Source organism: Babylonia areolata, chromosome 32, assembly GCF_041734735.1.
Source record: "Babylonia areolata isolate BAREFJ2019XMU chromosome 32, ASM4173473v1, whole genome shotgun sequence".
Taxonomy (NCBI): Eukaryota; Metazoa; Mollusca; class Gastropoda; order Neogastropoda; family Buccinidae; genus Babylonia; species Babylonia areolata.
Window position 1 is genome coordinate 6703340 of NC_134907.1, and position 12670 is coordinate 6716009.

General features: G+C 39.8%; 2 protein-coding genes across 2 annotated transcripts in view; one reads left to right on the plus strand and one right to left on the minus strand.

Moving 5' to 3' along the window:
* The window catches only part of LOC143276511 (tetratricopeptide repeat protein 21B-like), a 67076-nt gene extending 63163 nt beyond the window's left edge, over nt 1-3913 (plus strand). Inside the window, exon 36 of the mRNA XM_076581048.1 lies at nt 470-3913. Within this exon, the coding sequence (XP_076437163.1) occupies nt 470-547 (78 nt within the window). The 3' untranslated portion in view covers nt 548-3913. The remainder of the gene's footprint in view (nt 1-469) is intronic.
* Nucleotides 3914-9493: 5580 nt separating this feature from the next.
* The window catches only part of LOC143276619 (uncharacterized), a 7396-nt gene continuing 4219 nt past the window's right edge, over nt 9494-12670 (minus strand). Inside the window, exon 2 of the mRNA XM_076581231.1 lies at nt 9494-10706. Within this exon, the coding sequence (XP_076437346.1) occupies nt 9907-10706 (800 nt within the window). The 3' untranslated portion in view covers nt 9494-9906. The remainder of the gene's footprint in view (nt 10707-12670) is intronic.

Below are 12670 nucleotides of genomic sequence, written 5' to 3' on the forward strand. Positions count from 1 at the left end.
CGTGTGAAAGTTGTCAGTGAAAGTGCTTTGAATTGTCTCCACACAACAACATTCACAGCTATAGTCACACATTATCATTAGTAGTAGTAGTAGCATTATGCAATTGACCTGATTTGGTTGTGTGTGTGTGTAACCTTGAACAAATTCATTTTCTCTGGAAATACTTTATCAGTTATGAAAGTTTGCTCAAAAACAAAAAAAAAGGTGTTGCCAGAAATATGATTTTGTTGGATTGATGAAGTACTAGTAACACCTCAAAGCCATTCCCCCATTCCCCCCCCCCCCCCCCCCACCACAGCTGATTGTTCATGTGGCTGGTCTGTTCTCAAGGCCTGACCAGTGGCTTGGGTTTAGGCATCTGCTTTTTTTGCTTTTTTTAAGCACATGTGGTGTTACATATATATGGATTAGTCCAGGTGCTTCAACGCTTCCTTGAATCTGAAACTGGTTTGTTTTTCTGTGAACTCAGGTGCTGTCGTCCCACCCCAACTATCCCAAGATCAAAAAGGACATCTTGGATAAAGCCAGGAGCAGCATCCGTGTTTGATGAAGTTGACCTAGATGATACATCGTGTTTGTCTGCTTCTTCACATCATGTTGTTTTATTTTGGTGATACTGGCCGTGGTGATGATGATGACCACTCCCTGACTTGTGACCACTACCACTTCTTCATTTCCTCCCCCTCTCTCCCCCAGACTCAGCCACATCTTTTTTTCTTTCTTTTTTTTTTTCTCTTTCTCTTTTTCCATGTTAGCTCCTTTACAGCTGAACCTTGCAAAATGAGATCATGTGGAATGAGTTTGCAGTGTGGCTGAACAAAACTCATGGAACCTCAAGACAGAGTCCAGATAAAGAATGGTGACTGACATCCACATTATTTCAGCTTTGCATGGACTGTGTGAGTCATGCGGAACTTGTCCTTTTAAACCAGTTCTGATTGACCTTTGTACATTTATTTTGCGTTCTGTTCAGCTGGTTTTAAGAACTGATGGGTGGTCAGCCCAGAATTGGCCCCTTGCTGTCAGCTGAGTGATAAACAACATGATTTGATTTGGTTTGCCTAACATCATGACCTACAATCCATCTTATCTCCAGTGAGGTGACAGCCCTTCATTGATATACTGACATCATGACCTACAATCCATCTTATCTCCAGTGAGGTGACAGCCCTTCATTGACATAGTGGTGACATCATGACCTACAATCCATCTTATCTCCAGTGAGGTGACAGCCCTTCATTGACATAGTGGTCAGCAGCAGTCAAGGAGTTCAGATTTTAGTGTCCGTGTGTTGGAAATGCCAGAACATTGGCAAAGGACTCTTTTCACAGTGTTGTGGCTGGGATTGTAAATTTTATGGTGGAATTTACGGGCTGGGGTACTTTGTTTCTTTTTTTTTTCTCCACAAAAGCTTTTGCAAATGTCATATAAATCATATTTATGGCAAATGAGAACTTGAACTTCCTTTCTTTTGTGTCATGTATTTATATGTTCATGGGAGAGAGTGGTGCAAGCAAGATAGATATATGTGTGTGTGTGTGGAGAGAGAGAGTATGTGTGCTTGTAACTAGTTATTGGAGAGTGTGTGTGTGTGTGTTTGTAAGTGTATTGTGTGTGAAGGTGTGTGTGTGGTGTTCAATGATTTATGTCTGTTCACTAAGAGTGATATTAGAAGAAAAAGGATAAAAGGGTGGGGGGAAGGGGGCCACAGAGAAGACGGTGTATAATGAGCTTGATAAGGGAAATGTGGCCTGAGTGAATATGCTGAGTGAGTGCGTGTATTTATGATGATTCATTAAAAGCTTTAATACTTTGCCATTCCTGATTTTTAGAATAAAAGGAAGAAGAAAACTAAGCCCTACTTCTATAAGTAACTACTTATTGGACTGTCTGATCATATGTGTGTACAGTATTTTGGTTTTGTGTGTATTTGTGTGTGTGTGTGTGTGTGTGATTGGTTATGCCTGCAATTTGTGGTATTGTCTTGGTGTATAGATATACATATATGTGCAGAGGTATGTTATTGTGCACTAATGGATATGTGCTGTTTCATGTGAGGTGCTTGGAACCCATTACATGGGGAGTTTGCACTACATAAATACTATCTGTTATTATTATTATGTGTATGTATGTTTACATATGCATATGTTCTTGTGTGTGTGTTTTACTCTGACTCCTTTTTTTTCTTTTCTTTTTTTTCTTTTTTTTTTTTGTGGGGCCTCCAACCTCCTCTTTTTTGCCACTACTTGTGACTGACTCAAATACCTTTTTTTGTCGTAATTTCAGAAATGATTATATTCAGCGTCATTGATATAATTATTGTCTCACTGTCAACTAAACAGTGGGCATTTTCTTGCTTGTCTTGGTGGTCAGAGTATGTGATGGTTATCAGGGTTTTAAATGGACCTGACTCAAAAATTGGATGTGTGTGTGTGTGGTTGTTTGTACATACTGATTGTAAAAGTGTGTATTATAAAACTGAGTGTATGTGTGTGTTTACACATACTTGCACAGATAATTTACCAACGTGTGTCATGAGCTGTGGATGTTTTCTGTTTACTTAAGTGTTTGTTGTTGTCTGGGTGCATGGTCTTTGTAAAATGTGTGCTTTTGACTGGATGTATCTGCAGATCATTAGATAACAGTTTTTATTCTTCTGTGACTTAAAAAAAAAAACACTGTTGAAAGTTTGATCTGAAAACATGTGGGTTTTTTTTGGGGGGGTTGTTGTTGTTTTTTACTCAAAGACATAACTGTGTGATTGATTTTTTTATACATTTTTTTAAGATGTGACAGTTTTATGGTTGACGCGGTCAGTTTTTAAAGATTTTTTAATCAAGTTGGGCAGTCCTGATCTGGCCCCGTGCAGCTGGCTGGACTATAAGCAATGTTGTCAGATGTCTCTTTCGCCTCAGTCTTTGAAATGTACTGTTTAGTTGATTTCCTTTCTTTCAAATCATTCAAATATCTTCTTTGTTACTTCTGTATGTTTTTTTGGGGGGTTTTTTTTTTTTACTACCAGTTATTTCATGGTTAGTGTTTGTTTGTTTTCTCTCTGTTTTTCTTGCCTTTACACTGTGCTGAGAACAAGATTACTTTATTAAAAAGATAATTCCTCCGAGTTCAGTTGTTGTGTGCGTGCTTCATGGGGATTTTAATATTTTTTTCTATTAAAAAAAAAAAAAAATCCATGGAGTATATGAAAAATGCTGCAAAGTAAAGTGAATTTGCTGGTTGGTTGGTTCATTTTGTTCTTTTTCATTTGTTTTGTTCAGTGACTTGGATGTGTTTTTCTTTTCATAAATCCCTCAAAAAACATACATATATTGTTGTTTCATTATTCATGACATATGAGAAATGTTTGATAATGAAAATAATAAAATGTACAACAGCACATATCAGCAATCATGAAGAAACTATATTCAAGAGTTGCAACAAATCACAAAAAGAAACAAACAGAATAACAAAGAAAATGACAACAAAGGAAAACAAAAGAACAAACAAAAAGAGACAAGGAACACATATATGGAGTGAACCACAAGAAAAGGTCTTCTTTCTCTAACTGAGGGACAGATCTGTTGTGCTTGCTTGACTTTTGGACAAGGTCGTTGGAGGATATCATTCTTTGTTTCTGCAGATCTATGCAGTGATGTGATTATTTTTAGGATTCAGGGTTATTTTTCCACGTATGCAAATATTTATTCCTTGTTCTTCTGTGTTAATTTGGTTGATGGGACCATGATTTTGTGTGTGTGTGTGTGTGTGTGAAGGTTTTTAGTCTTTTGCAGATTCCGTCCAGAGGGTTTAACTGTTCCAAATGAATAAAATAATTTCTAAAATTTTGTGATGTTTTCTGTTAAAAGAGTGAGATTTAGGGTGTGTACATGAGTATATATGTGAGTGTGATAGAAAAAAAAAAGGGGGGGTTGGGGTGGCGGGTTTGTGTGCATGTTTGTTTATGCACTTTGTGTGTGTGTGTGTGTTCAATTTTACATCTTTCCACTTTAAGTGATATTGTTTGTGTATGTGTGTGTTTGTGAGAGATAGTGTGTTTGTGTGTATCTTTCTTGTATTGTTTCAACAAGAAGAAAAAACAACATGTTTTACAGCATTTGGTTATTTCTCCCCCTCTCTTGAATTTTGTATCCATGTATATGCAATAGTTTTTTAACAACAATTTTGTGGACGACCTTGTCCTGAAGGAAGTGGTATTCATTCAATGCAGTGTCTGTGGACGACCTTGTGCCTCAGAAAAGGTCTTCATTCAATGCAGTGTGTGTGGACGACCTTGTGTCGAAGACAGTGGTCTTCATTCAATGCAGCGTCTGTGGACGACCTTGTGCCGAAGGAAGTGGTCTTCATTCAATGCAGGGTCTGTGGACGACCTTGTGCCGAAGGAAGTGGTCTTCATTCCCACATGAGGACTGCCTGTCTGCCGGTGTGCGTGCGTGCGCCCGTGTGTGTGTGTGTATACACATGTACATGTGATTTGACTTGCTGCGTATTTGACTGCATATTCATGCACGCACACACACACACACACAAGCACACACAAACGCACACGAAAAAGAAACAGAGCGAGTCTACAAAATCAACATCATTTTTAATGAAAACGCATTCAACAATTCAACAAGAACCCGTTAGAAAGTCAAGAACACACAGTAATAATAATAAACACCGTATGAAACACACGAGAGATTTATAAATCATGAAGAACGTACAAAAGCATACATCTACAAACGCGAAGAAAACTGATGTAGTTGTCAAGAAAACATGTAGAGAGTTCCATCACATCACAGTTTACAACCGATTATTAAGAAAGAAGCATTCTAAACACTGACCTGGGCAGACGGTCTAAAACATTAAGGTTAAACAAGTTTCGTACACTTGTTCAGCCATTGGGGGCAATGAACCCACACCCACTGTGTCTATGGCTTGGCGCCAGAAGGCGGGGCTCTTTCCTGTCCTTTCACCGCTTTTAATCTTCCCCAGCAAGTCAGGTACCCGTTCACATCAGAGTGGAGTGAGGAAAACCGGGTGCAAAGTTTCTTTCCCCAAGGGCACAGCACTAGACGCTGTAACGGGGCCTCGAACCTTGGATCAGTGGTGATCACTGGGTCACAAGTCCAACGCCTAACCATTCTGCCACGGTGCCCCCTGCACCTCTAACACACAGACAGTCCAAAAACAGCTAATGAAGGAAGCTAGGCTAAGAACAGTTTTCAAGAGACTACAATTACATTGACTATGAATCAGGACAAAGAAACAGTGGACTGATAATCGTAGATTGTGCTTAGATCATGTTTTTTTGGTTGTTGTTTTTTTTTTTTAACTTTCACGAGAGAGAACAATGTTCACAGATTACACACATGCAGTCATTGTAATTACTATATTGGTTGGCATATAATGTCACAGATGTAGTCATACAAACAGTTAAATCTACACCACAGATGAGTTATTGAGCTTGTCATAATTATACACACTTCACAAAAACTCAAGGACCACTTCAAAAAAGCAGAAATGTTTTTTGAGATGTTTTGTTGTTGTGTTTTTTAATCCGAGAGATAATTTTGATCATGCAGGCTGCAAACGGTCTAGCACTATCCTCTCACTGCAGACACTGACGGCTGGTTCAGGCACATGTCCACCATGAACAGCGTGAAAAAATAATGTGTTCGACAAATTGGTGATCCAGCCAAAAATTAAAAACTTCAGTTACCCAGTAGTTAATCAACAGTAGAGGTGTGTGTCTGTGTGTGTGTGTGTGCGTGCGTGCGTGTGTGTGTGTGTGTGTGTGTGTGTGTGTGTGTGTGTGTGTTGTAAAAGTCGAAGTGCACGCTCAAGAAAGCACCCCTGGTTATAAGAGCAAGTGATGCTCTAACTCTGACGCCACTGTTCACCGAAATCCCAGCATCATTTCAGCATGCCAAAGGGAGAAAACTGTGCAAGTTCCAAACGGTCCTTGATTTTGTGTGAACCCTGTATATTATATCAAAGTGTGGAAATATTAAATGAAAGCATTTTTTAAATTTTCGGCAGGCTGCGAAACATTATAAGAATCGCAGTATTTATTTCAAAAATCAGGGCGAAGAGATGCAGTGCAATGATAGTAATGTATTGATTAACAACCAGAAGAGAACCATTCATGCAGTAGAATAGCAAAATGTGTAACTTCTTCATATTTCTGTTGGCGATTAGCAATCAAATCCAAACTCAGACATTTTTTTTCTTCATTATTTCGTTTGTTTTTGTTTATTCTAGAAAGTGACTAAACATCTTAAAGAACAACAGCATAAAAAAGGGGGGAAGAAAAGAAACACATAAGCAATAGAAACAATTAAAAAGTATTAAATTGACAAGTTAAACGGTAAAGTAATTATAAAATCATAACTTGTACAAGTAACACACACACACACACACACACACACACACACACACATGAAAAGCCAATACAAGTAAAAAGTATAAAGGTTTCAATAACATTCAAGAGAAAAACTGTTTCGGTCCTTTAAAATTCATGTTCTCATAACGAACTCCCTGCCTCAAAACTGCCCTTCCCAATCAAACAATGAAATAAATATTATTGTGAAACGTAAACTGGAAATACAAAGATCAAGTATATGATCATGATGGTTATGATGGAAGGGGGGAGGTGGAGAGGAAGATGGAAAGGGAAGGGGAGGGGGGGTGATTGCAGTGGAAGGATGGTGATCGCCAGTTTATTTCACGATTGCTGTGTTGTCTCAAGACTGAATTCCGAAATATTGGAACGACAGAAAGACGATCCCGTTGAAATGCTTTCGTATCTAATACCGCCATCTTGCTCACCGGAGTTAATGTTCACACATACACAGAGGTTTCGACAAGAAAAGAAAAATCTGTGACGTCAATTCATGCTTAGTGACGTCATTAATGGTCTTTTGAACCTTGTAAATAATTATGTACGTCAGCTGTGGTCACTTTTACACTGTTTCTTCTGTCACAACGAAAGGAACAAAAACAAAACGACCCCCTCCCCCCTCCCTCTTTGCCGGACTGTGCAGACTGTGTGTGTGTGTGTGTGCGTGTTTGTGTGTGTGTGTGTGTGTGCGCACGCGTGTCTCTGTGTGTGTGTGTTTATGTGTGTGTGTGCGTGTGTGTGTTTGTGTGTAAAAATGTACTACTTGTACTGTTGCCTTTTTCTTTTCAAACCATTGTTGACAAACAGCATTTTGAACACAACTAACCTACTATATATGACACAACCAAAAATGTAACAGGAACAAGGACATTTTCAAAACCCCATACTCCAATCCAGCAATAAGGCAATCAAGCCTACTTCTTGTGAATTTAACATTAACCTCATGAGATTGTCACTTTGTTCGGTAGACATTTTACATCTCCATTCGTGGCAACCGCTGTCACATTGAAAACATTTTTGAGGAGTTCACCCGAAGACCTTCAGTTTCACATTAGTGCTGTTATGTATGTATATATATATATATATATATATATATATATATATATATATATATATATAGATAGATATATATATATATACACACACACAGAGAGAGAGAATAGATATTTATTGAGCAATAGATAGGAAAAGAAAAAGAAATATCACATTCTATTGCACTGACCTTGACACCCCCCTCCCCCGCGCCCCCACCTCCCCATCCCACCCCTCAAATAAAAATTTAAAAAATCTGACAGGACAATTAACAACAAAAACGTTAAAAATATTTTTGAGCAGTTCACCCGAAGCTGTAGCGAAGACCTTCAATTACACATTACTGCTGATCATGTATATACATGTATGTATGCATATATATATATATATGTGTGTGTGTGTGTGTGTGTGTGTGTGTGTGTGTGTGTGTGTTTACAACATAGATAGACAGATATATATATAAAGATAAAGAATAAATATTCATTGAGCAAGAAATGGAAAAAGAAAAAGAAATATCACATTCTATTGCACTGATTTTAACACCCCCACCCCACCCCTCAAAATTAATATATAATTATATTTTTTCTTTAATGTCAGCACAATTAACAACAAAGAAAAACATGCATTTAAAGAAATGTATATTTGAATGCAGTGTAGAATAAACGTGTCAGGGTGGGTGCACAGAAAATGTAATGGAGACACCATTCTTTAACTAACTCAGTACGGCCAGTCCTCTCTTCTCCTTTACACAGACCCCTCGGATGTCCAGTGGGTGTCTCAATGACCCAACCTTTAGCTTCCGTCGTCAGAATTGTGGTATTCTTTGTCAACATTCACCTCTTCAGTATAAGAGCCTTCCGCTTGCAATATTTTAATGATGGTAATTGGGGTGAAACGCTGTTAACGTCGTCTCTTTCGCCGTTCGTATGGAAAGAGTTAATGTCAGTCAATATTGGTTGGTAACTGATCCCTTAAACAGTCAAGCTATCATCATTCTCCTTTAAAAAAAAAAAAAAAAAAAAACGAAGAAGAAATACATGAGACAGACAAACAGACAGACAAACAGACAGACAGACAGACAGAGGTCGATCAGAGAAAATCAAAGCAGTGGGACTGAAAGACGATTACTTCTTTTTCAGTGAACGCTTCATGATATTTTGAGCGAAAACCGTTCCCAGGAATTCAAAACATGGGGGCGAAACTTTTAGCGAAGTATACTTCTTCCTTGTAACACCTTCAGTTGTCTGATTTGAGCCAGTGCTATCGAGTGATTACCTCTTTCGATCCACCGCGGTACCAGATAAACATACATGCTGTGTGACAAACATTCAAACAAGCGCGCGCTCATTATACGGATACGTACGCGCATATACCACAAGTACATATGTTACGCTACATCGGGAAGAAATTGACTGACACGGATTAATTAAGCAAGAAAACACAAAGCGAAACTGGAGCAAGATAGGAATGAAAAAAATGCTGCCATGTCAAATTTATTATTAGAGTACTGAGAAATTAATAAAAGGAGAAGAAAAAAGAGGGTGTGGGATTCATAAAATAAAATTAAAAAACACACAAAAAAACCCCTCTCACACATACGCGTGCACCACACATGCATACACACACACACACACACACACACACACACACACTGTAGCACGCTTGAGTCGATCTGAAACCTTCTTCTTCCGACTGATGGTGATGGAAGTCGATTCAGTGAAGTACTTGATTGTAAAGAGAAGAGGTATTAGGCCTGCAGATGATTAGATCACACAGACCTATTTTCAAAGTAACCATGCATCTTTTTTCTGATAAAAGCTCACACCAAACACACGATCCTTTATTTTCATAAGTATTAACCAATGAACAACAAACAACACCGAGCATGCATAAAGTATGGGAAAAGAGGGTAATTTCCTATTATGGTATCCGAAATTCTCAGACCTGTTTGAATGAAAATATTCGTGGATTTTGCAATGCAGGCATATGAACAATGACATTTTGCTTGACTGTAATCCACCCTTCAAATCACGAGTCAGACTCGATGACCCTCATCGTGGACACCAACCGACCTTGTCGACTCGAGCCGCCATACTTTTTGTTCACCTTAGCATGTTTTTGGGGGGCCAACAACGAAAAGAGCGGCTCTCTGATTAGCACAAACTGAATGAACTCGTCATTGCAGACGATTGTTTGGAGCTGACAAGATGGCCGTGCATTACTTAAAAGCGATAGATGATTCTGTATCAAAATCAAGTACAATTATTACCCTCAAAACAGATTCGAAAACCACTGAAAATGGGGTTGCAACAATGATGTTAATATGGCTTCATCTACGCACGAAAATTACCGTTAAAATAGGTATCTGGATTTAGGATACTAAAATAGGAAATTACCGAAAAGGCTTAGAAAATAATTAAATGGCAGCGAAAGTCCAGACAGATATATGAACCACCCCCGAAAAAAAACCCCGCTCATATAGAAATGGCGTAATAGACCAACGTGTTGAGAGACTTGTAGTCGTCAGTGTTGTAGCGGAACACGCACACTTCATGTTTCTCGTCGAAGCTACTTTGTGTCACTATCAGTCTTCCATTGGGCGAAAACGTCACGCCTTTCGGTGACGTCAAACCATCTCTGGCCGTCACCACTTCCCAAAGGCGGCCATTTTTGGTGACAATGCACACGGCCGAGTTGCACACGATCAAAGTGTTCCCATCACTGTCCGTGCACAACCCGTGCAACGATAGATATCCCTCCGCCGGCAATTTAAAGTCCTGGAAGGAAAAGACTCGCAGAAGCTTTCCTTCGAACTGGAAGATTTTGATGGAAGTGTTACCGGCATCAGAGACGGCGATCTGTTTGGATTTGTTCACGGTCACGAAGTAAGGATGGTCGAGTTCTTTGGGGCTGTCACCGTAAGCGCCGAACTGGTGACTGATGCCGCCATGAGGATACAAAACGAAGACGGAATGTTTGCATATATCGGTGACCACGATAAAATTGTCGTGCGTGACCGCCACACCGTAAGGAAACTCAATGACCCCTGAATATGTAAAACAGGACTGGAGCTCTCCGGCGCATGAGAACACCTTTATTGCTGCGTTGACGCCATCGGTCACGACCACGTGATCGTCTGCTGTCATGGCAACGCCTAGGGGGTAGTTGAGTTGTTCCGGGTTGGGTCCTTTGCCGCCGAATTGGAATTTGAAGACACCCTCCGGCGAAAAGATCTGGATGCGGTGATTTTCCGTGTCTGCAACGATGATGTCCCCTGGGGACAGAAGAACAAAGGGGAAGGGGGTGGGGGGCGAGGTAACATTAATGTAGCCTCAAAGGTTAGTGGTCAAATTCTTCCCGGTGCACTTCCTCACCGCTTCCCCCCCTCCCTCCTCGTAAACCTTTTCCCTCTGCACCCCTTACCCCCCCCACCCCACCCAACCCCCTCCTTCCGGCCATGCCCTTTCAAACGTCTGGATGGATGCACTGTCTGGTGCACAGTACTGTGGAGAAAGAGCAAACCTTCAGGAGGTCTCATCTCCGTGCCTCCAGCCCCCAGAAAAGAGGTCAAAAAGTACACGACATGGTGATCAAAGTAGCCCAGCGACAACACGTATTGTTGAGTGCCTATCAAACGTGTCACACATAAATGCTTCTTGGGTATTGTAAGTATGCTCTGAATTCTTCGCGTTCAACGAATTCCTGCGTGTGTTCTTGTGTGGGGCATCCAGTGAGTGTGTGTGATTGTTTCATATCTGCAATTTGCAGTATCGTCTTGGGGTGTACGCGCACACACACAAACACACACACACATATATATATATATATATATACATATACACATATACACATATATCTCTGTGTGTGTGTGTGTGTGTGTGTGTGTGTGTGTGTGTGTGTGTTTCTTTAGTTTAACGTCTTTTCACATTTAGTGATATTAGAATATATCTATCTACGCGCACACACACACACACACACACACACACACACACACACACACACACACATATATATATATATGTGTGTGTGTGTGTGTGTGTGTGTGCCAGTGTGTTTCTTTTTTGTTTAGTTGTTTTGTTGTTGTTTTCTTTGGGAGAGGAGGTGGGTTGCCTTCATGTGTTGTATGTTATTATGCATTACTGTATATGGCCATTATGTGGTGCGTTTGCGCCGTATAGGTACTATATTATAAGTACTATATCATAAGTACTGTATTATAAGTACTATATCATAAGTACTGTATTATTAGTACTGTATTATAAGTACTGTTTCATACTATATTATAAGTACTAATTCATAAGTACTACATTATAAGTACTATATCATAAGTACTGTATTATAAGTACTATATTATAAGTACTGTTTCATACTATATTATAAGTACTATATCATAAGTACTAATTCATAAGTACTGTATTATAAGTACTATATCATAAGTACTGTATTATAAGTACTATATTATAAGTACTGTTTCATACTATATTATAAGTACTATATCATAAGTACTAATTCATAAGTACTGTATTATAAGTACTTTTTGTTTCACTGCTTCCTCCTCCTTGTTGTTCTGCTGCTGCTGCTGCTTCCAGTCCCCCTCCCCCCCCCCCCCAACCCCCACCCCCACGCCCCCACCCCCATACTTCTTCCTCCTCTTGTATTTGTATTATTCTCTTTGTCACAACAGATTTCTCTGTGTGAAATTCGGGCTGCTCTCTCCAGGGAGAGCGCGTCGCTACACTGACAGCGTCACTCTTTTTTTTTCTTTTTTTTTTCTTTCCTGCGTGCAATTTGATTTGTTTTTCCTATCGAAGTGGATTTTTTTCTACAGAATTTTGCCAGGGACAACCCTTTTGATGCCGTGGGTACTTTTACGTGCATTAAGTGCATGCTGCACGCGGGACCTCGGTTTATCGTCTCATCCGAATGACTAGCGTCCAGACCACCACTCAAGGTGTAGTGGAGGTGGAGAGAATACCGGCGAATGAGCCGTGATTGGAACCAGCGCGCGCATATTCTCTCACTTCCTAGGCGGACGCGTTACTTCTATGCCATCTTCTTGACATTGTACTTAAAGGAGACGTGATAAACCGCGTGTGTGGGGTGGGTGGGGGTGGGTGGGTGCAGGTGTGTGCTGATTATCTGGTTGTGGTTTTCCGCAATTCATCTCTATTCTTATCTTATCTGTCTATTATAATCAATGTGCAATGTAGTAGGCTTTGCTTATAATTATATTCAAAA